Source organism: Staurois parvus, unplaced genomic scaffold (assembly GCF_062004578.1).
Source record: "Staurois parvus isolate SC_StPar_1 unplaced genomic scaffold, SC_StPar_1.0 ptg001090l, whole genome shotgun sequence".
In the NCBI taxonomy this organism is placed as follows: domain Eukaryota; kingdom Metazoa; phylum Chordata; class Amphibia; order Anura; family Ranidae; genus Staurois; species Staurois parvus.
Genome location: NW_028318886.1, coordinates 341505 through 364492, shown reverse-complemented (window position 1 = coordinate 364492; position 22988 = coordinate 341505). Strand labels below are relative to the sequence as shown.

The window sequence follows — 22988 nt, the reverse complement described above, 5'->3', positions numbered from 1 at the left end:
CCTAAGGCCCCCTATTCCATCTTGCCTCTCAGTTACTGACTTTTAACGATATGGCTTTTGAAGCCTGCGTTCTAAAGGATAAGGGTATTTCTGACTCTCCTGGTGGAGTCCCAGGGCATACTCTGTCACTGTTATTCTGGCCTTTCTTTAATCTGGCCTTGAACAACACCTGGTCCTGTGTACCCCCAAGAGACCGGTATCTGCTTTAACCATTTTTTACAGAAACCTTTTGCCTCACAATTCCCAATCAAGACTTTTCTTTAGGGACATATACATTCCCGAATAGGAGTTCCTGTGTCACCTTGGGATCTTAATCTGGTTCACTCTATTCTTTAGCGCAAACTCCCTCCCCCCGTCTCCCTGTTAGAAACCATTAGAGACACAAGGGCATAGTGGTTTTGAGACCAAAACCTTCCTTCCTAGCTAAGGTGGTGCTTTCTTTTCACCTCATTGAAGATAGTTGTCTTCCATCACTTTGTCCTGCCCCAAAATATGACAGGGAAATTTCCCTACATTGACGGGATGTGGTAAGGGATGTCAGGGTTTACTTGGCAACTGCAGCCTCTATTCACAAGACCGAGTCCTTTTTGTTCTGTCTGTGGGGGCATCCTGCTTCCTGCTCCACCATTGCCAGGTGAATCAGACAACTTATCTCCAGGGCACAGGACAGACTTCCTTCCCTATCATAGCCCATTTCACCAGGGCTGTTGGTGTCTCTTGGGCTTTTCAGCGTCAAAATTTGCAGGGCCTCAACCTGGTCTTCTGTTCACATGTTCTCCAAGTTCTTCCAGATGGGTGTTCAGGCCTCAGCTGAAGTGAGCTTTGAACACAAGGTGCTTCAAGCTGTCATCTTTTTTTTGTTTGGATTCGTTAACCCTTGTTAACTGCCTGTTTGACAGTTCTGCTTGCTATGTTGTTGCCCACCCCTCAGTTTATTGCTTGGATAGGACCCATGGTCTATAAATTCAAGTCCAGTGTACTGTAAAATTAAAACATCAGCAATTTAAATTCCTTATGTAGGAACACGATAGAGGCCACAGGCCCATCCCCTCTGTGTCTTGATCACTCATTATCGCTTGCTAAAGAACTGGAGTCTTACAGAATGGGTTGGGTTATATGATTGTGCTCTAGGGGAGGCCCAAGCTATTTTTCTGCCAGTGTCTAGTCATATGATGGTAGCCTGCATATAACTCATGGTCTAGGAATACCAGCCCTGTGTTCTGTACTGTACTCCAAGGTGAGATTTACGGATAAATCAAATTTTTCTTTTTTTTTAATTCTTAAAAGTGAATCTGTTCAGAGAAATACTCTCGAGCACTCTTGCTTACTTAAGCAGACACGTACAGTTTCCTGCATGACATCTCTGCTCTCCTTTAGAGCCCAAAAGACCTTCATGATCTGGGATGCTGTAATCCAATCCCCAAACGCCCACATTGCTGGTGCTGATCCTGGTATACACAGTATGCTTTAATGTTGAATAGTAGTGCTGCCAGTAACAGTGATTGACCATATTAAAGTACATGAGGCAGGAGTGGTCACACCAGCAACCAGAGAGCTTGATTGGTAAGTTCTCGTCTGCTGTACCCCATTCTCTCCTCGTTTCCATAACATAATGGGGAGGGGTTCTGTACTCTATAAGGGAAGAACTCAGGCAGGAATTTAATTGCAGCAGAAGCAGTGTTGGTAGCTTACTACAGGAATTTAGAACATTGGTGGATTTCTGGCAGGATCATCATGTTTTCTTCTGTACATGCAGTGTTAAGCTTGGTTAATTTTGTGCATGTGTTGCAGAGGTGTACTGAATATTTGTCTATATTTTGCCCAGGCATTCACTTTATATAACTTTTTGGTTATGGTTTTCTTTGCTCCAGAGTGTGTGTGGATGTGTTATTTTATTTAACGGGCTAGTCAATCTATAAAAATAGTATTGGTCCTCGATTTGTCAACTCCTTGTCATTGTTTCTGGCTCTGTTCATTTCCCTAGGGTGCTGTGGTCCACTCTGTGTCCTCGTATGTAAATTAAACTGAGCAGCAATTGTGCCAGATTTACAGATCTTGAAAAGCAGGCATAGTTCATCATCTTCACATCCATATTAACTTTCATACCCCATTTCGTGGGTTTTCATTTTGTTGATGAGACCTCTAACAGCATAGGATGTGTAGACAGTTTGACTTTCAACCAAAATGGGGTATTAAGGAGAGTTTTATAGTTCAGCAGCGCACTCCCCATATACTTCCCCCACAAACTTATTTGTCTATATTTTGATTTTTCTTGAAATAATTTGTGCAGTTTGTTTGAAATGGATAGCTAAATGTTACTGTAAGTTTACAAAGTCTGTATTCCTTGATAGGCCCAGTCAGATTCTTTCTTGCATCCTTTATTCAAATGTTGTTCTGATTCTGTCTGATGCAGGCATTTTCAGACACTTTGGTGGATGAGACTCAGTGTTACCTCTAATTTGGTTTTAATGTAATGCTGTTCTTTTTGTGTTTATTTTTTGCAGCCACGGTTGAAGCTCAGGAAGGTAAGAGACATCAATTTCTAATGTAAAACTACTGCCGAGATGTGTTCTGTTTAACATCATTCCTGCAATTAGTAGAACTGACACTAGAGGGTGCTGTAGTGTTTGTTTTTTTTCTTTTTTTTTCTTTTCTGAGAGACCAAAGAGCTTCCATTCTCCTTCTGAAGATCCTAACTGTTGTGACTAGTACACTGACCAATTGAGTTCAGAAAGATTTGAATCCCTGAACTGGGATGAATATTCAAATCTATAGAGTCATCTGTTTTTTTTTTTTTGGGTTTTTTTTGTGCATGCTTGTTTAAAGCAGGAAAGGGATACAGAGAATCAAAGCAAGAGGGTAAATGTGACAATCAGGAGACTTGCATTTGCAGAATGAGAAGTATCAATGGCAGGTCCTGTGTTTCATCTAGCAAATGTTTCCTTTAAAGGAAACCTGTACTGAGGAATGTAGAAGCTGCTATTGTTGACCTTTCCTTCTGAAAATTCTCTTTTCTTGGCTGTCATGCTGATACAAATGTCAAAAGGCAGGAGAGGCTTGCAGCTGAGCTGTGCAGACAATCCCCCCCCCCCCCCAACCATGGTGCCTCTGCTTCGACCTGGTCAAAAGGAACCATTTCAAGCACCATCTTCCTAGTAAAAGTCAGTATTTGTTTCCAAGAAGTCTCCAGGTTTTAGGGCTTCTCTGATAAGTTGAAAAGTACTTGTTGGGAGCCTGCATTGGTATTCTGATGTCCACCCCTAAAATCTTCAGAACAGTGCTCACCTATCTGATGGGTATTTCTAGAAAGAATGAGTGTACCCTTAGTCACCTTTCCTCCCACAGCCTGCTAATTGGACAGTGAAGGAGCTCCTCCTCCTGTCACCATATTCAGTGTTAAACTGGCCATACATGGCTTGAAATTTGTCCGATTTCAGCAAGGATTTGACAAATTTTTATCCATGTATTGGCTCCCTGGTTGTACACACGACAATCTCTCGATCTACTTGTGTACAACCAGCCTGTTGTTTTTTTTCCATAATGACTAGTGGCGCCTTCTATAGCCTGCAACACTGATCATTGTGTTCTGCCGACAAGGAAGGCTACCTGCTGCCAGAACAAAATAGCACTGCTGGAGGGATTCAAGCAATTTTCTTTCTTTCCACCTACGCATAATCTATGGCCTGCCTTAGAAAGACATACACTGTGCATAGCAGCAAAGCTCCAAATGGCTTAGAGTGCTTCTCCCCCCTCCTTTGCAGTCTGCTGAGGGTTACCAGATGTCTGTGTAAGGGCTGATTCGGTTACATAGGAAAGTTTTGTTGTTTTTTTTTTTTAATGTAAAATGACATTTAACTTATTTTTAATGGATATCCAACTTGACCAAGTGGTGCATGTTAAACATTTAGTTGGATTTATGCTTTAGGAATTTCATCCTCTGATACCTGTCATTTTGACATACATTGATCTCTAATCCTGTGCACGTGTGGTTGTATTAGCAATTATACCAAATGTTGCATCAGCATTGCATGACAGAAACTCGGGTTGGGTGAAATTTCTGCAACAGGATGAACTCAATCGTAAGTCCAGGAATAAAACCAGAACCCCTCATGCCAACTCAAAGGTAGAAATAGGTGTCAGGAGAAACAAAAGGCCTCCTTTATCAATGACTATGAATGAGTCACTGTCTGGGTTGCTCTTTGCATCCAGTTGTCCTCTCTCATTTGTTTTTACAACACACCATAAAGAATCTTTTTGTTGTATATAACAGGCAGGAACTATAGCATTTTGCCTAAAGCAGCTGAGCTGTCCTGCTGTTCTAGTGGCTGTGATCATTTTAGTCTCCAATACAGATCAGACTTCAATGGCTACATGCTCATTCCAGGTCAATGGCACACAAATATCAGGCATCCAGGCAACAAACCATTTTCAGAAGGAGGTTAGTAAAGGTAGCATGCGTAGCTTTTTTTTTTTTTTTTTTTTTTTTGGTAAAGGTGCTCCTTAAAGCAGTTGTAAAGTTATACAGTGTTAACACTTTTTAAAAAATACAGATTTAACCATATTTTACATCTATATTCCTTTAAAAAAAAAAAAAAAAAAAAAGGAACCTGCTGGTGTATGCTTTGGGGCAGCTACATCACATGATGTGGGCTGCTAAGTGCCTGTGTTTCCAAGGCAATGAAATGCAAGCATACCCATCAACTACACAGGAGGAGAGCACCGGCTGAAGGGTCAAGCCAGGATAGATGGGCACAGAAGGGAGCTGTGCGACTACTGACCACGGAAGGTACAGGCACGCTGTACTGTTGCACAGCATGCCTGTAGAAATCGTGAGATGTCACAAGAAATAAACTGACCACACTAGCATGGATTGGCAGTCATTAACAGAGGCTTTAACATCATTTTTTTTTTTAGGTTTACAAACACTTTAAAGATCTTCTAGGTGTGTCATGTATACAGCATCAGATGTGTTCATCTGCAATCTTTTCTCCCTGCAGCTGTCCGAGGCTTCTCTCCACAGCACAAGATCCGCAGCTTTGAAGAAGCCCGAGGTCTGGATCGGATCAATGAGCGCATGCCCCCACGCCGCCCCTCTTCCTCCCAGGACATCAATCTGAACTCTACCGATAAGAACAGTAACAGAGGCCAGCAGTGACCCTCTGAATCCGTGCACAATTCTCCCATCACCTCCACCGATAAAGTGTGCTCGAGGGCGGGACTCTCAATCCAAGCAAAGGACACATATACATTGCTGTACAATTTCTGACTCAATGTTCCATACATAATGACATATACAAGGGCCCATCCTGGGATATTCATGTGTGCACACAGCTGTACACATTGTTGATCCATGTAGCTATAAACATATAACCCCTATGGGTTATACATACAAGTGTACACATTCATTGCAGATCCATACAGCTATACCCACATACCCCTATGGGTTATACATAAAGCTGTGCACACTCATTGCTGATCCATAGAGCTGTACACACACATTTCAGGGGGTTATTTGGATGGCTGTAGACACTCACTGCTGATCCCTACAGATGTACACACCTACTTCTGTGGGTTTTCCATATCCTGAGGGTTATCTGTATGGCTGTATGCACTTGTTGCTGATCCCCACAGCTGTACACACAAATTTCTATGAGTTATCTGTATGGCTGTACATACTCATTGTTAATCCCTCCAGATGTACACATAACCTGGCTGTAAACTCTCACTGTTGAGCTTTACTGCTGTGCACAAACATACAAGGCTGTGTGTTGTAAACACAGGGGATCCATACCGCTGTATCTCTAGGACCTGTACTGTGCATGTATACATGTACACTGATTTTATAAACCTGGACCCACAGTCCTAGATGGAGGACTCATAAATGGTGGGGTCCATTAATGCTTTGTACACACATACACAGTTACACTCCCTTCACTGTGTACACACATGCATATACCCTGAAGCCATACTGCTGTACACCTGGGATTAGTACACTGCCATATACACAGGAAATCCCTTGCACTAGTTACACACAGAATCTGCTGTGCATTTAAACATGAGTGTTACTACTGTGTGCACATACTCCTACAGAGCATCAATATAGTTTTATCCATGGTAACTGTACATGTGTACGTGTACACAGAACCCATACTGCTATATACTTGAGATTCATACTGCTGTTCACATAAACAGGATCACTACAACATCAATACCATGCACATGTTGCCGATGTGTACTACCTTACTCCATATCTACCACTCCATCCTGCACACATGGTCAGTCTGTTACATACAGAGTCCATACTGCTCCACATACATACCTATACAGGATCCATTCTGCTCCACATACATACCTATACAGGATCCATTCTGCTCCACCTACATACCTATACAGGATCCATTCTGCTCCACATACATACCTATACAGGATCCATTCTGCTTCACCTACATACCTATACAGGATCCATTCTGCTCCACATACATACCTATACAGAATCCATTCTGCTCCACCTACATAACTATACAGGATCTATTCTGCTCCACCTACATATCTATACAGGATCTATTCTGCTTCACATACATACCTATACAGGATCCATTCTGCTTCACCTACATACCTATACAGGATCCATTCTGCTCCACCTACATACCTATACAGGATCCATTCTGCTCCACCTACATACCTATACAGGATCTATTCTGCTCCACCTACATACCTATACAGGATCCATTCTGCTCCACCTACATATCTATACAGGATCTATTCTGCTTCACATACATACCTATACAGGATCCATTCTGCTTCACCTACATACCTATACAGGATCCATTCTGCTCCACCTACATACCTATACAGGATCCATTCTGCTAAACACATTTACCTATAAAAGATCTATTGTGCTCCACACATCTATACAGGATCCATTTTGCTCCACATACATATAGGTTCCATAGTGATCTGCACACCAACCTTTAGGTACCATAATAAAGTACACGGATGGGAAAACTAAGCCAACTAATATACAGGTGTGTGCAAAAAGGGTCCAAAACAATGCCACAGATATCTGCTGTAGAAACAGGGACATATGAATGCAGGGATTACAGTTGTACACAGACAGACTGATATCTACATACACAGTTTGTTGAACACGAGTTGTGAGCACACACACACACTGAAATGGTCTGTCCCGCGGTTTGTATTCTCTTTGTAAATGTCATTTGCGTTCTATATATATATATTTATACATGTGTAATATAAAAACCCTGTTTTTTAATGTAGGGGTTGTTTGGCGGCTACAGCTTCAGTATTTAACATACTACAAGGGCCTGCTGTGTGGCTGCCCCCCTCTGACCCAGCACAGAGCCACCTGCACTGCACCCAGGAACAGACCCGTCCACATGGGCTACTGCTGTATTGAACAAAAAAAAAAAAAAGCTAACGGCAGAGTTGGCGCTAATCAGGCTGGAATTATTATAGAGATATTTGACTTCTGTGAGTGGTGACACATAGCTGCTGTCCACACCAACACTTTATACTCAGAATGCAGCATTCCATTATGATGGTATAAATTGGAGCCCTAGCAGAAATAAATGTTTTAAATTTTACAAACATTAGACTACAATTTTATATAACAGAAATATAGTGCATCTTCTAAAGTGCACAGAAGGAGAGACAGACTCGGAATGAACAGACTGCATGTCATCTGTTTCTAGAGCAGCTTACAGCAGCTAAATAGGCTGCAATATCATTCTTCCATCCTTCTCATCCTCTTCCCCTTCCATTGTGTTCTCTGCTATAACTGCCTAAAGCTAGCTATACACAAATATAATTCTGTTGCCCATTCAATTCCTCCATCCACAGGAATCCATCCAGGGCCACCCACAGCTCAAATTTCAGTTCATTCAGCAGGAACTGGCTGGAAATCCAGCATAGCATAGCAGCTGTGTAAATGTGCTAAAACAGCTACTACAGGGTAAAACACAAATCTCTGGATATGGAGTGTTGGTTATATTTTGCCTAGTTGATATTTTAAATGTGAGATGCACAGTCACGTTCCAGAATGATCTTCAAGACATTTTATCAAATGTGATGTTTCTATGATAAGTTTTAGTTTTAGACTGCTGCATGATTCTCTGTATCAGGCAGTGCTTACAAATTGGGTCAGAAAACTTAAGCCTCGGTTCTCACTGCTGAGACCCCATTGGCGTGCAATGATGCTTCATGCAACTTTAGAATCTATGGGGCTCAAGTCACATTAATGTTGCATCAGAGTAGTGCAGGGACCTTTTTAAAAGTCGCTGCAACTTGAGTCGCATTGATTGGAATAGCCGCCATTTAAATTAACAGGTTTTCACTTGTCATACAACTCTGTGTTGCAAGTCACATGCCAAGTCATGCCAATGTGTGAACTGGGGCTTAGTCCTCTTCATTTTTTTTAATGTATTTTTTGATTGAACATTTTTAAACATATGTACAGGTGAGATAATTGTGAGTGATGCATATTTTTTAGAAGCTGTATGCAGCAGCAGTTATGATCACAAACGAATGGCTATGGTCACAGAGTGGTGGGTGGTTGGTTTTTTAAGACTGCTAGTGATGTGATTCTATCATAACTGAAAGACAGAAGGACCTATGTAATGATATGTAACCCCTGCTAGCCACGCATGAGGCTTCTCATACGGCTTCTACATGGGACTGTAGCCTCTTGTTTCATGTCCCTGCAGCATGTGTGTGGCTGACTCTGCTGCAATCTCAGTGGAAAGGTGGTGCGGCCTACAATTCCCTGACTCAGAAGATAAGGATAGTGGCAGAGCCAGGTGCAAAAGCCAAAACTAAATGCCATGTCTCCCTTATCAGGTTTCAGTACAACATATTTTTATTTTAGTGGTGTGTAACATTAAAGGAATACTGTCACAAGAGAATATGTAGGCCACCATTGCCGACTTTATCTGAAAATGCTAGTAGCTTTGGCTGTGTCATGCTGCTCTTTTCATTTCTCCAGTGCAGTCAGAATTTCTGATCTGTATGCCTGTTCAAGGAAGTGAAGCCATTGGATCAATATGACAGTCAAGCAGTCAGCATCTTCAGGAGGACCCAGCAATGGCAGGTTGGCACAGATTTTCTTCAGAGTTTTTGGAAAATATCCTGACAAAGTGCTGATCTAAACAGCATCCTTGTGCCACCACACTTCCTGAGCCTGATCTTCCCAACTTCTGCAGATGTAAGTAGCCCTCTATTCAGAGCTTAGCCTGACATGGAATGTATGATGACAGCAAACAGACAAACTGCCCTCCTTTGACTCAGACAACTGCCGTGTACTGCACATATTTACCACGCTGCCTGGGGTATGATTCCCCTTCCTCAGAGGGCGACACCAGAGGAGACTGAACTCTGTCATGGGTTACACCTCACTCCAATTGCACTGCCGTGGGTGGCTCTGCTGTAACTGGGTGGCTCTGCATGCACAGAATGTACTGTGGATGGAGAGGGGGCAGCACATATCTGGTCTCGCAAGCACTAATGGTTGTATCTAAGAGAATTTTAATTTATTTTCATTCTTGAAGGGGTCATAAAGAACTTCGCACACTCCTGTTCACCCCTGTATCTCCCCCTGTAAGGGCACATTCATTGTCTAGGGGGGGCATTTTAGGGCTATCTACAGAGGAAACCTTTGTACTACAAGGGCTTTTGGTGACACAAAGTTGTAAAATTATTATGGCACTCAAATACTAGGATACCCATACTGTAAAGGAGAACTCCAGACTAGGATGCTATGAGCAGCCTAAAGCCAAAATTTACGGGTACACAATTTTTCACTTATCTATTCTATTTTTTTTATTTCTTATACAAATTAATATGGCTGCTATGTGTGGCCATAAACTCCCTTTTGCTCCTGGAACTTTGAGCAGTGTGTGAACAATTGTTTTTATTTTTTCACAATCTCAGCAGAGTTTTCAACATTTAGCATAATCAACGGATTGGATAAAAACATAACAGCACTTTAAAGTAAACCTGTCAACCATTTTGAAATTTTATTGGTAAATTTCTACCTATAAGTAGGCACACGAAGATGTTTGCTATTTTTATATCTGCTCCACATGAACTACTATCTATTTATCAGAGGAATCTGACTTGTGATTCTCAGAGAGAGTGGTAGTTGGCAGGGTGTAGCCCAGAAGTCAGGAAAATCGTGAAACTGGTTTGAGAGAGGTACACAGAAGAGGCTTTGCTGGCTAATGGCAAAAAAGACCTAGTGGTATTTGCTTCAGGCCAGACTTTCATTTCCAAAAGGTCAAACTGACAGGTTCTGATGAATGTAAAAATGGTCGATTGTCCTGATAATGAAGGAGCAACCCCCCCCCCCCTTCCCTTGACATCAAATGTAGACTTTATTTGGCATAAAGTCTTGGTGCCAATTAATTTTTGCATGCATTTCCTGAAAGTGGATACTAATAAAAAACATGTGATATGTAAGCTGGCCCTAGATTGCTTGATTTTGCTGCATCCTATCTGGTGCAGTCACTGTTTAGGCACTGTATTTGAACTTTACACAGTTTGTTTCAGTGCACAAACCCACACGCCTTTCTTGCTGTATTTGGGGTGCCATTAAAGGAGAAGTATAGCCAATGCTTTTTGGGCTGTACTTTAACTATGGATTACAGCTCGTTCTACTTTCGTTCCATTTTCAGCCAGCAGCGTTCTAAAGCTGATGTCAGAGAGCCATTCCAGGATCTGAAAAGATTCTCACCATATGGTCCAGGATCCACTCCAAAGTTTGGACCAGCAGCTGCGAGCCTCAGCTAGCTGCTCCCATACCTACACAGCCTGTCGCTCCAGTGAGCAGAAGAGAGCCTGTGACTGACCGTCACCAGCTCACCGCAGCCTGAAGACTGAGAGCTGAGCGATCAGTGGAGTTTGATTGCTCAGTTCTGTCGGTCTTAGAGCCAACAAGACAAGGGACAGATGCAGCATTGGACCTAAGTGAGTTTTTTTTTTTTTTTTTGGTTTTGGTTTTTTTTTTCCTCTTGACACCTATACTTTTCTTTCACAATGACACAAAGTGCAGCACTCATTTTTTTGCACATCTTGAATGTGTACAAGATCAGATGCTACACAAGTGATAATTGAAGGTTAACATGAATAGGGAATTGCAGGCAGAGAAAATCAAGCCACCTATGGCTACCCTTACATTTGGGTGGATGAAGGGATTTCCTAATACCTTGTACTTCCTGATATCACCTGTGAGGTGTGCTGAAATCTGCTTCTGGGTCATTTTCATCCAGAAAGAACCAACATTTTTTTGTAGTTCAACAGGGAGCTTGCCACATGACCTTGTTAGACTGTAATTGCACTAACTGGAGTTCTTCTTTAATAACCAGGGGCCAGTACTGCCATTGCAATAAGGCACTCAGGAGCTGGGTTACCTTAGACAATCTCATCCTTAGAACATCTCCTGTAGGGTCTATAGAGAACCACATAAGTCACATCATCCAGATATGAGGACGTTTTTAATGGTTCCTCTAGACACATAGCAGCACAGTAATTCCTACACCCACATTCAGGTTTTAGATGGCCCATCCCTAGGGGAGCTTGGCGATGTGCCCAGTCCCCTGCTTTCCATCTTCATCAATCTTCTCTCCATTAAGTTTATTATTTGCTGAGTTGTCTTGTATTAAAAAGGAAAAAAAAAAGAAAAAAAATGATGGAAATGTTTTTAAAGAAGTATAATGCTGATTTTTTTCCACAAGAGAATGGGAGGAAAATAATGTTCAGATTAAACGGCAAAATAGTTAACCAAAGTGTCAGTTGTCTTTAATGCCAGCAGGGGGTGTGTTGAGCTGTTATGAGAGGCGAGCAGCGACTGTGTTATGAACTGTGCAGCAGCCTGTTGTTGGGGTGCCAAGGCATGTGTATGTGGTTTTGTGAAGTTCCATCTGGTTATGTGCAGTTTATTTCATTATTTAACATAAATCTCTATTCTAACACACATTGCAATGAAGATAACATGGTAGCAGCATGCTGCAAAAGAGGGCATTGTGCTTACCCTGCAATACCAGTGTCCAGTTCTTGATCTCCACCAGTGACCGTTATCTGCATTAAGTTTGTATATTTTCTCTATTTTTTCCTGCTGTATTTGCAGTTATATGGACCACAAATATTTAATACCAAAAATGAATGGTTACGCTCACAAGTTTTTGTTTTTTTTGGGGGGGGGGGGGTTCCCACTAGTACTTTATAATGTTTTTTGTTTTTTTGTTTTTTTTTGCTTTTTTTCAAAATAAAAGCAATTATTTAGAGCAGGGGTCTTCAAACTTCCTAAACAAGGGGCTACTTTCCTGCCTTTCAGACATTAAAAGGGCCAGACTGTGGCCAATGGGAGTAGAAAATGCCCCGGCATCGATGGGAGTTCATAATATCTCAGGCTTTGGTGGCCAGTGGGATTTAAAAAATGTGATTAGTAGGAGAAAGTATAATATCTCATCATCGGTATTAGTGGCTGGAACAGAACACCATTATTGGTGTCAGTGGGAGGAATGATACCCCATCATTGGTATCAGTAGGATAAATAGTGTCCCACTGTTGGTGTCAGTGAAAGCAATGATGACTCTTCATTGGTTCCAGTAACAGGAATAGTGCCTCAAGGGCTAGACAAAGGCAAGCAAAGGGCCACAGTTTGGAGACCACTGATCTAGAGGCTGGAAAGGTCTAGTGTCATATAACGTTTTTGTTTTTTTTAATAGAGTTGACCAAGTAAATTCACTAAAATTATGAATAACTGATGAAAGAGCGACAGGCCCTCCAACTTGGGGACATTTGGGGGCAATATGGAAAAACTTCTCCAACTGAGGGCTACTGGTCATAGAAAAAAAAACCATTGGAGGAGATTTATGCAGGCCATAAATGGGTCGAAAATCGGCCGATTTTTCTTTTAAAAAAAACGAACAATCGGTCGTTCAAGTGGCCGACGTTACCACCAATGGTAAAAAAATCGGCCGATTTTCATCCCGTCTACAGCCGGCAAAAAGTGTCCCTGCAGAGAGCTCTGCTATTTCTGACAGTTCTCTAACAGTTCCTTGACATTTACAGCGGTTGCAACATTGTATCTATTTGTTTCCATTTAGGATACAGATGTTTTTATTCGGAAACAAATAGATACAATGTTGCAACCGCTGTAAATGTCAAGGAACTGTCAGAGAACTGTCAAAGAAATAGCGGAGCTCTCTGCAGAGACACTTTTTGCTGGACTGGAATTCCTCTTATTTTCATCCTACTTCTTCTTTTTCATCCTCATCCTCTTCTTCTTCTTCATCCTCTTCTTCATCCTCATCCTCTTCATCCTACTTCTTCTTTTTCATCCTCTTCTTCTTATTCTTCTTCATCCTCTTCTTCTTCATCATCCTCTTTTTCATCATCCTCATCCTCTTCTTCATCCTCATCCTCTTCTTCTTCCTCATCCTCTTCTTCCTCATCCTCTTCTTCATCCTCTTCTTCTTCTTCATCCTCGTCTTCATCCTCTTCTTCTTCATCATCCTCATCCTCTTCTTCTTCAGCATCCTCATCCTCTTCTTCATCCTCATCCTCTTCTTCATCCTCATCCTCTTCTTCCTCATCTTCTTCTTCTTCATCCTCATCTTCTTCTTCTTCATCCTCATCCTCTTCATCCTCTTCTTCTTCATCCTCATCCTCTTATTATTATTAATCCTCTTCTTCATCCTCCTCATCCTCTTCTTCATCCTCATCCTCTTCTTCTTCTTCTTCTTCATCCTCTTCTTCTTCTTCATCCTCTTCTTCTTCATCCTCATCCTCTTCTTCATCCTCTTCATCCTCATCCTCTTCTTCTTCATCATCCTCTTCTTCTTCTTCATCATCCTCTTATTATTAATCCTCATCCTCATCCTCTTCTTCATCCTCTTCTTCTTCTTCTTCTTCTTCTTCCTCATCCTCTTCTTCTTCTTCCTCATCCTCTTCTTTTTCATCCTCTTCTTATTATTCATCCTCTTCTTCTTCATCCTCATCTTCTTCTTCATCTTCTTCTTCTTCTTCTTCCTCATCTTCTTCTTCTTCCTCATCTTCTTCATCTTCTTCTTCTTCATCCTCATCTTCTTCTTCATCATCCTCATCTTCTTCATCATCCTCATCTTCTTCTTCTTCTTCTTCTTCTTCCTCATCATCTTCTTCTTCTTCCTCATCATCTTCTTCATCATCCTCATCTTCTTCTTCTTCTTCATCCTCTTCTTCTTCTTCTTCATCCTCTTCTTCTTCTTCTTCATCCTCTTCTTCTTCTTCTTCATCCTCTTCTTCTTCTTCATCCTCTTCTTCTTCTTCTTCATCTTCTTCTTCTTCATCCTCTTCTTCATCTTCTTCTTCATCCTCTTCTTCATCCTCTTCTTCTTCTTCATCCTCTTCATCCTCTTCTTCTTCACCCTCTTCTTCTTCTTCTTCTTCATCCTCTTCTTCTTCTTCTTCATCCTCTTCTTCTTCTTCTTCTTCATCCTCTTCTTCATCCTCTTCTTCTTCTTCTTCTTCTTCTTCATCCTCTTCTTCTTCTTCTTCTTCTTCATCCTCTTCTTCTTCTTCTTCTTCATCCTCTTCTTCTTCTTCTTCTTCTTCATCCTCTTCTTCTTCTTCATCCTCTTCTTCTTCTTCTTCTTCTTCATCCTCTTCTTCTTCTTCATCCTCTTCTTCTTCTTCTTCTTCTTCATCCTCTTCTTCTTCTTCTTCTTCTTCATCCTCTTCTTCTTCTTCTTCTTCTTCTTCATCCTCTTCTTCTTCTTCTTCTTCTTCTTCTTCTTCTTCATCCTCTTCTTCTTCTTCTTCTTCTTCTTCTTCATCCTCTTCTTCTTCTTCTTCTTCTTCTTCTTCTTCTTCTTCTTCTTCTTCATCCTCTTCTTCTTCTTCTTCTTCATCCTCTTCTTCTTCTTCTTCTTCTTCTTCTTCTTCATCCTCTTCTTCTTCTTCTTCTTCTTCTTCATCCTCTTCTCCTTCTTCTTCTTCTTCATCCTCTTCTTCTTCTTCTTCTTCATCCTCTTCTTCTTCTTCATCCTCTTCTTCTTCTTCTTCTTCTTCTTCATCCTCTTCTTCTTCTTCTTCTTCATCCTCTTCTTCTTCTTCTTCTTCTTCATCCTCTTCTTCATCCTCTTCTTCATCCTCTTCTTCTTCATCCTCTTCTTCTTCATCCTCTTCTTCTTCTTCTTCATCCTCTTCTTCATCCTCTTCTTCTTCATCCTCTTCTTCTTCATCCTCTTCTTCTTCTTCTTCATCCTCTTCTTCTTCTTCATCTTCTTCTTCATCCTCTTCTTCTTCTTCATCTTCTTCTTCATCCTCTTCTTCTTCTTCTTCTTCTTCTTCATCCTCTTCTTCTTCTTCATCCTCTTCTTCTTCTTCTTCTTCTTCATCCTCTTCTTCTTCTTCATCCTCTTCTTCTTCTTCTTCTTCATCCTCTTCTTCTTCTTCTTCTTCTTCTTCTTCTTCTTCATCCTCTTCTTCTTCTTCTTCTTCTTCATCCTCTTCTTCTTCTTCTTCTTCTTCATCCTCTTCTTCTTCTTCTTCTTCTTCTTCTTCTTCTTCTTCTTCATCCTCTTCTTCTTCTTCTTCTTCATCTTCTTCTTCTTCTTCTTCTTCTTCTTCATCCTCTTCTTCTTCTTCTTCTTCTTCTTCTTCATCCTCTTCTTCTTCTTCTTCTTCTTCATCCTCTTCTCCTTCTTCTTCTTCTTCATCCTCTTCTTCTTCATCCTCTTCTTCTTCTTCTTCTTCTTCATCCTCTTCTTCTTCTTCTTCTTCTTCATCCTCTTCTTCTTCTTCTTCTTCTTCTTCATCCTCTTCTTCTTCTTCTTCTTCTTCATCCTCTTCTTCTTCTTCATCCTCTTCTTCTTTTTGTCTTCCTCTTGCAGGTCACTGCTCATGCGCAGATTTTTTATCGGTAAAAAATCGGCCGATTAGCCCATTATTGCCGCGAAAATCGGCCGATCGGCCGATTTTTTTCCAACTTTACCAAAAAAAAAAAAAAACGGCCAAAATCCCAAAAAACGGCCGAACAAATAGCCCACTAACGATCCGAAAATCGGCCGATTTTATTTTCGGCCGAAAAATCGGCCGATTTTCGACCCATCTATGGCCTGCATTACTGAAACTGGAGCATGCAAAATCTGGTGCAGCTTTCCATGATAATCAATCAGCTTCCAGGTTTCATAATAAAGTTTAATTGAGCAAGCTGAAGTTAGAAGCTGATTGGCTACCATGCACAGCTGCACCAGATTCTGAGTGCTCCAGTTTTAGTAAATCTCATCCACTGTGTGCTAATAAAAGCCAGTTTCTGGTGGTGATGAGTAAAGACTGTGAATTTTATAGTATCTCTGGGGGAAATGGGTAGGTTATATTGGTGCACATTCTATTAATAGATTTGTATATGGCTGTATTTAGTACATGTGTTGCTACACTACATCATATGCTATTAGTTACTGTATGACCTTTGTATATTTTTATGGCATCACATAGGTACTTTTTAACCCATTGACTACCAGGGAAATGAGCAGAACATATGCTACATGTTTCTGTAAATATGAAACATATTCAGAACAATATAGAAAGGAGAAAATTTGTGTGCAGTTCCACCATATGCACATTTATGGACTGCATTGTTACATGTGATGTTCACGCTGCACTTTTGCTGACATGGCTCACTGAGAAGAAGCATTTCCAGCAGAAATAACAGCAGCACTAGTTGTTCCTCTGCATCCAGCCCCACTCTATAAGAACCCTTGTCAGGTCGTCATGTGCCTGTGTGGGGCTGGGAACACCCCTCCCAACAGCTTCCTTTAGGGGTGCAAAGGTGGTTAGATGGGGTGTACACATGCTGTGGCCAAAATGATTGCTTTGTGAACATGGCAAAAATCCACCTATTGCATTTGGCAGGCAGTACATATTTGTGGTTCAGTGGTGTGGCATTTACAGGGTTTAAACAGGCAGTGATGAGACAACATCACCTCCTCTCTGTCTGCCAAATGCCTCTGAAAAGTGATCCACCACAGATTCTTCAGAGATTTGTGAATAACATCTGCACATCTCAACGTAGCTTTAAAAAGCCATGAAGAGGTTGTCAGTCTCCCCTACTAATGAAAGTGTAACAGAGTAGAAGAAAGGTTGCTAAAAATAAGAGGTTAAAAATGTGGCCTCTGCAAAAAAAATATATGTAATGCTGCTCCTTCTGTCTGCACCACCGATCACTGCTTTAGGAGAAAATGTCCATTAAAAAAATCTTCCAAATCTGACACTTCCAGCAGTGTCAAAATTCTAGTCACTAACTGCATACGGTGGTTCATCAAACCAGCTCCTACCTCACTACAGGACACGTTAGTTTTCATGGGTGTTTTCCCAGAAATAATGTGGCCATTGGTGGTACCAGCAGCAGAACAGCTGTGTATTTTTATCTTTTTTTTTTTTTCTTTTTTTCTTTTTTTTTCCAGTGGGTCTTGAATACTGTTTTCTGTGATTGCAGCTAATAGACCCAGTACTGTTATAGAACAATGCCTAGTCTCAGCAGTTCTCATGTTTATTGCTGGAGCCATTGTGTTTACAGAAGATGTGATACCAACCTTACCTGTGGCAAAACTGATCCAGTCAGCAATAGATCAAAGAATGTATCTGTTGCTGCATATGGCACTGGATCAGGTCTTCTCTGACATGATCCAAATCCCCAACACCACTACCGAAGGTCTGTTTTACATTGTATAAGAGCAGTAGTCACAGCAAGCTTTGGCAAAGCATTTGCACAGCTTCCAGCAAGCTTTGTTGAAGCTTTTAAAGCACCATTCAACTCCAGTTTAAATGCTGAAAACAGTTCGTATAGGAACTGTTGATTACCACTTTAAGCAAGTTGCTAGCAGGCTTCAACTGGCTTTTCACAAGCTTCAAAGTTCTGAATCCTGCTAGCAGCATGCTTAACCGCTTGCCTACTGGGCACTTTTACCCCCTTCCTGCCTAGGCCAATTTTCAGCTTTCAGCGCTGTCGCTCTTTGAATGACAATAGCACAGTCATGCAACACTGTACCCATATGAAATTTGTATAATTTTTTTCACACAAATAGAGCTTTCTCTTGGTGGGATTTAATCACTACTGTGTTCTTTTTAATCACTACTGGGTTTTTTATTTTTTGCACTATAAACAAAAAAAGACCAACAATTTTGAAAAATTCTATTATAACATTTTGCAATGATGGGCACAAATGGGCACTTTTGGGGCTGTACAGATAATCAGTGCCCTGATTACCAATGTAGATGTCACCTTTCACAGTTATTGGCTCTATTTTCCTCAATTGGCACTCTCCTTAGGATCTGTGATCAGCATTTACAAAATGGAGCTGAATGATACTTTTAAAGCTTCAAAAAAGCATGCTGAAACCTCTGCAAAAGCGTAAGTCAAAGTGAATGCAAATGCTTGTTTTACACTATTAGCAAAAATCACACGAGAGGCAGCAATATCAATCAGAATTCTAGCTATTGCAAACCAGTGAAGATGTTGCCATCTTATTCATTTTCATCCATACAAGCCCAACATGGTCTTATTTTAATATCATGCTAACAAGTTACTCAAGCACTTTTTTCCTGTGTGTGTCCCAATGTAGCATAAAAATCGATTAAAAAAAAACTAATTTTCACTTTGAACTTCCATCCTGTCAGGAGTCAAGTTTGAGGGCTTTTGTAACCAGGTTGACCACAACTGCCTTAGAGAGGCAGCAGGGCCGACATATCAAGCTTACAACAGTATTGCTAATGTTCATGCTTGTTATTTGGATCAATACATGCTTCTGAATTTAGTGATATTAAGGTAAATCTGTCTCTGGCAACAGGTTTTCTTAATAGGCCTCCTCTCTATCCCCTGCTACTCATACTCCCCACATTTCCTCACCCCTTTGTTTGTCTTTTGGAACCCTTGGATGTGTCTGTACTTCAGCGTATGAGGGAGCATTTGACCATCTCCCAGGATACAGCTCTGGCATTGTCACATGGGAGTTAGAAGAAGGATATGGAGCTTACACTGAGAGTAAACCCACAGCTCTAACAGAAGAACAATGTGATAAGAAGGCCTTGTGAAGGTAATCACTGGGTACAGGGAGTCTACCAACATCAAGAGGTATGGTCTCCTGTATGCTCAGGTTCCAAATAAAGGATTTTAGACATTGGCTGTCCTGCTGCTTTCTTTCACCTTGTGGAAGCTGTAGAGAAGTATTGGTTGCACCATCCATCCTACGAAGCTGGGGAGAAGGTTTATTATACCTTATAATCCTTACACTATTATACTTCTTTGTACTTTAATATACTTACACTATTATATATGATTTACTTTATTATACTTACAGTCAGGTCCATAAATATTGGGACATCAACACAATTCTAACATTTTTGGCTCCATACACCACCCCAATGGATTTGAAATGAAACGAACAAGATGTGCTTTAACTGCAGACTGTCAGCTTTAATTTGAGGGTATTTACATCCAAATCAGGTGAACGGTGTAGGAATTACAACAGTTTGCATATGTGCCTCCCACTTGTTAAGGGACCAAAAGTATTGGGACAGAATAATAATCATAAATCAAACTTTCACTTTTTAATACTTGGTTGCAAATCCTTTGCAGTCAATTACAGCCTGAAGTCTGGAACGCATAGACATCACCAGACGCTGGGTTTCATCCCTGGTGATGCTCTGCCAGGCCTCTACTGCAACTATCTTCAGTTCCTGCTTGTTCTTGGGGCATTTTCCCTTCAGTTTTGTCTTCAGCAAGTGAAATGCATGCTCAATCGGATTCAGGTCAGGTGATTGACTTGGCCATTGCATAACATTCCACTTCTTTCCCTTAAACTCGGGTTGCTTTTGCAGTATGCTTTGGGTCATTGTCTATCTGCACTGTGAAGCGTCCAATGAGTTGTGAAGCATTTGGCTGAATATGAGCAGATAATATTCCCGAAACACTTCAGCATTCATCCTGCTGCTTTTGTCAGCAGTCACATCATCAATAAATACAAGAGAACCAGTTCCATTGCAGCCATACATGCCCACGCCATGACACTACCACCACCATGCTTCACTGATGAGGTGGTATGCTTAGGATCATGAGCAGTTCCTTTCCTTCTCCATACTCTTCTCTTCCCATCACTCTGGTACAAGTTGATCTTGGTCTCATCTGTCTATAGGATGTTGTTCCAGAACTGTGAAGGCTTTTTTACATGTCGTTTGGCAAACTCTAATCTGGCCTTCCTGTTTTTGAGGCTCACCAATGGTTTCCATCTTGTGGTGAACCCTCTGTATTCACTCTGGTGAAGTCTTCTCTTGATTGTTGACTTTGACACACATACACCTACCTCCTGGAGAGTGTTCTTGATCTGGCCAACTGTTGTGAAGGGTGTTTTCTTCACCAGGGAAAGAATTCTTCGGTCATCCACCACAGTTGTTTTCCGTGGTCTTCCGGGTCTTTTGGTGTTGCTGAGCTCACCGATGCGTTCCTTCTTTTTAAGAATGTTCCAAACAGTTGTTTTGGCCACGCCTAATGTTTTTGCTATCTCTCTGATGGGCTTGTTTTGTTTTTTCAGCCTAATTATGGCTTGCTTCACTGATAGTGACAGCTCTTTGGATCTCATCTTGAGAGTTGACAGCAACAGATTCCAAATGCAAATAGCACACTTGAATGAACTCTGGACCTTTTATCTGCTCATTGTAATTGGGATAATGAGGGAATAACACACACCTGGCCATGGAACAGCTGAGAAGCCCATTGTCCCATTACTTTTGGTCCCTTAACAAGTGGGAGGCACATATGCAAACTGTTGTAATTCCTACACCGTTCACCTGTTTTGGATGTAAATACCCTCAAATTAAAGCTGACAGTCTGCAGTTAAAGCACATCTTGTTCATTTCATTTCAAATCCATTGTGGTGGTGTATAGAGCCAAAAATGTTAGAATTGTGTCGATGTCCCAATATTTATGGACCTGACTGTATACTATTTTATTTATTATACTTATACTATTAGTTGAGAAAACCCCTCCTCCCTTCCTGAAGACTACTGTGATTTGCCTCGGCCTGGAAATAAGGAACTAACTAAAGAAATGTAAAAAAAAAAAGTTTAAAATAAGTAAATATAGTTTCCTATCTATTTACTAATGCTAGCAGCATAAGGATTAAAAATAGTTAATGTTGATTGAAAGAGCAAAGGTCTGCTTTAAGGATTTTTTTAAATGACCATGCCAGGCACTGAGCTTTCCCAAGAGGAAATCAGTGGGAGCCTGTCGAGGGCCTTTTGCTTTAACTGATTACCACTGTACAATGACAGCTGGATGAGACTGCTCTCATTCCGGAAGGACATCATACGACATCCTCCCTTTCTTGCCACAGCGCAGTGATCGGTGGTGAGCTTCACACCCCCTGGGGGCACGCAGTGCGGCGATCAGCGGTGAGCTTTGTCCCTCGGACACAGAGCATCACAGATCAGGGTAAAGAGCCAATGACGTTGGCTCTTTACCATGTGATCCAATCACAGCTGATCATGTAAGCAGATGTCCGTTATCTGCAATTCCTTTCCTCAGCGCTATCACTGTCTGAGGAAAGGAAAGCCGATAACTGGCTTTCCTTTGACGGGACATTTACACTGATCATCAGTGCAGCTTAATAGTGCAGCCTTGTCAGCACACATCAGTGAAGAAGAAAAATTAATTATTTGCAAAATTTAATAAAAGAAGCAGTTTTTTTTTCCCAAAAAATGTTCTGTCTTTTTTAATTTATTTAGAAAAAAAAAAACCCCAGTGGTGATTAAATACCATCAAAAGATTGTTCTCTGTCTAAAAAAAAAAAAAAAAAACTATAAAAATTTCATTTGGCTACAGTGTTGCATGACCACACAGTTGTCATTAAAAACGTGACAGCACAGAAAGCTAAAAATTGACCAAGGCCTGGAACGGGGTGAACGTGCCTGGTATTAAAGTGGTTAAATTGTGCTACCAATCGTAACTTTGTGAACATACTAATGGGCAAGGAGTGAGCATAGAGATGACATCATCAGTGGTATGCTGCCTCTTCACTGGCAACCCAGTAGCCTGTAAGCAGGTCAGCAACCAACCTGTATTTCTTAGGGCTCATGTACACTGCAGCTGCTAAACTGACATTCAGGAGCTGTTCAGCGGTTTTTTTTCAGCAGCCCCTGAATTCTCCCTAATGTTTTCCTATGTGTCCATGTACACAGTCATTTACAGGCAGTTGAGTTTACAGTCATTTTTTTTAATGCACCAAGCTTGTGTTCAGGAGTAGATTTTACTGGCGTTTCAAATGCCAAACACTTGTAAATGCGGTTACCTGTGTTTATAAGCGTTTGCGTTTAGAAGCGTTTTTTAACTGTTCCATATCCAGATGCTGTTAAGAGCCTTTTTTTCATCATCAGAAATGCATGGAAAACGTTTTCCAGGTACTCAAGTGGACCTAGTACACCAGCGCAGTCAGTTCCAGGTTTTGCGTGAAGGAAAAAATGGTAGAACGCGCCGCATTATGCTCATAATGGGATCCCTAGTTAATACAACCAGAAAAGATAGGTAATCTCAACACCTACTGCTCTCTCTGCTTCTGCTCTCTCAATTTCTCTCAAAATGTCTGAAATAGTTAATTTTTTTACTGTTTTCAGTGCATTCTGGGCATTTGGGAAGGTCTTCTGAGGTTATCTTTTAAAAAATGCTTCTAACTGCAAACACTCATAAACGCGGTATGCAAACATGGCTAGACGTTTTTTAACCTACGTTTTCCAGCAGTCAGTTTCCATCGTTCAGAAGAGTTTTCCAAATGCCCCGTGTACATGAACCCTTAGCTGAAGGTCAGAAAAATGAGGTCACCGACCTGTTTACATACTGTGACAGGCATGCCTACTTCATAGGACTGGCTATAGAGAATTGACAGGTAAAGTGCCTCAAATATACTGTATGTATTTAGCTGTAAGCCCAGAGTTTAGCTTCA

The 22988-nt window shown here is 41.1% G+C and overlaps 1 protein-coding gene across 1 annotated transcript in view; it reads left to right on the top strand.

Annotated features, from left to right (window-relative positions):
• PPP3CC (protein phosphatase 3 catalytic subunit gamma) overlaps positions 1-11798 on the top strand; it is a 95235-nt gene extending 83437 nt beyond the window's left edge. The window contains exons 13-14 of the mRNA XM_089658697.1: positions 2505-2525; positions 4998-11798. Of these exons, the coding sequence (XP_089514823.1) occupies positions 2505-2525; positions 4998-5155 (179 nt within the window). The 3' untranslated portion in view covers positions 5156-11798. The remainder of the gene's footprint in view (positions 1-2504; positions 2526-4997) is intronic.
• Positions 11799-22988: the final 11190 nt, after the last annotated feature.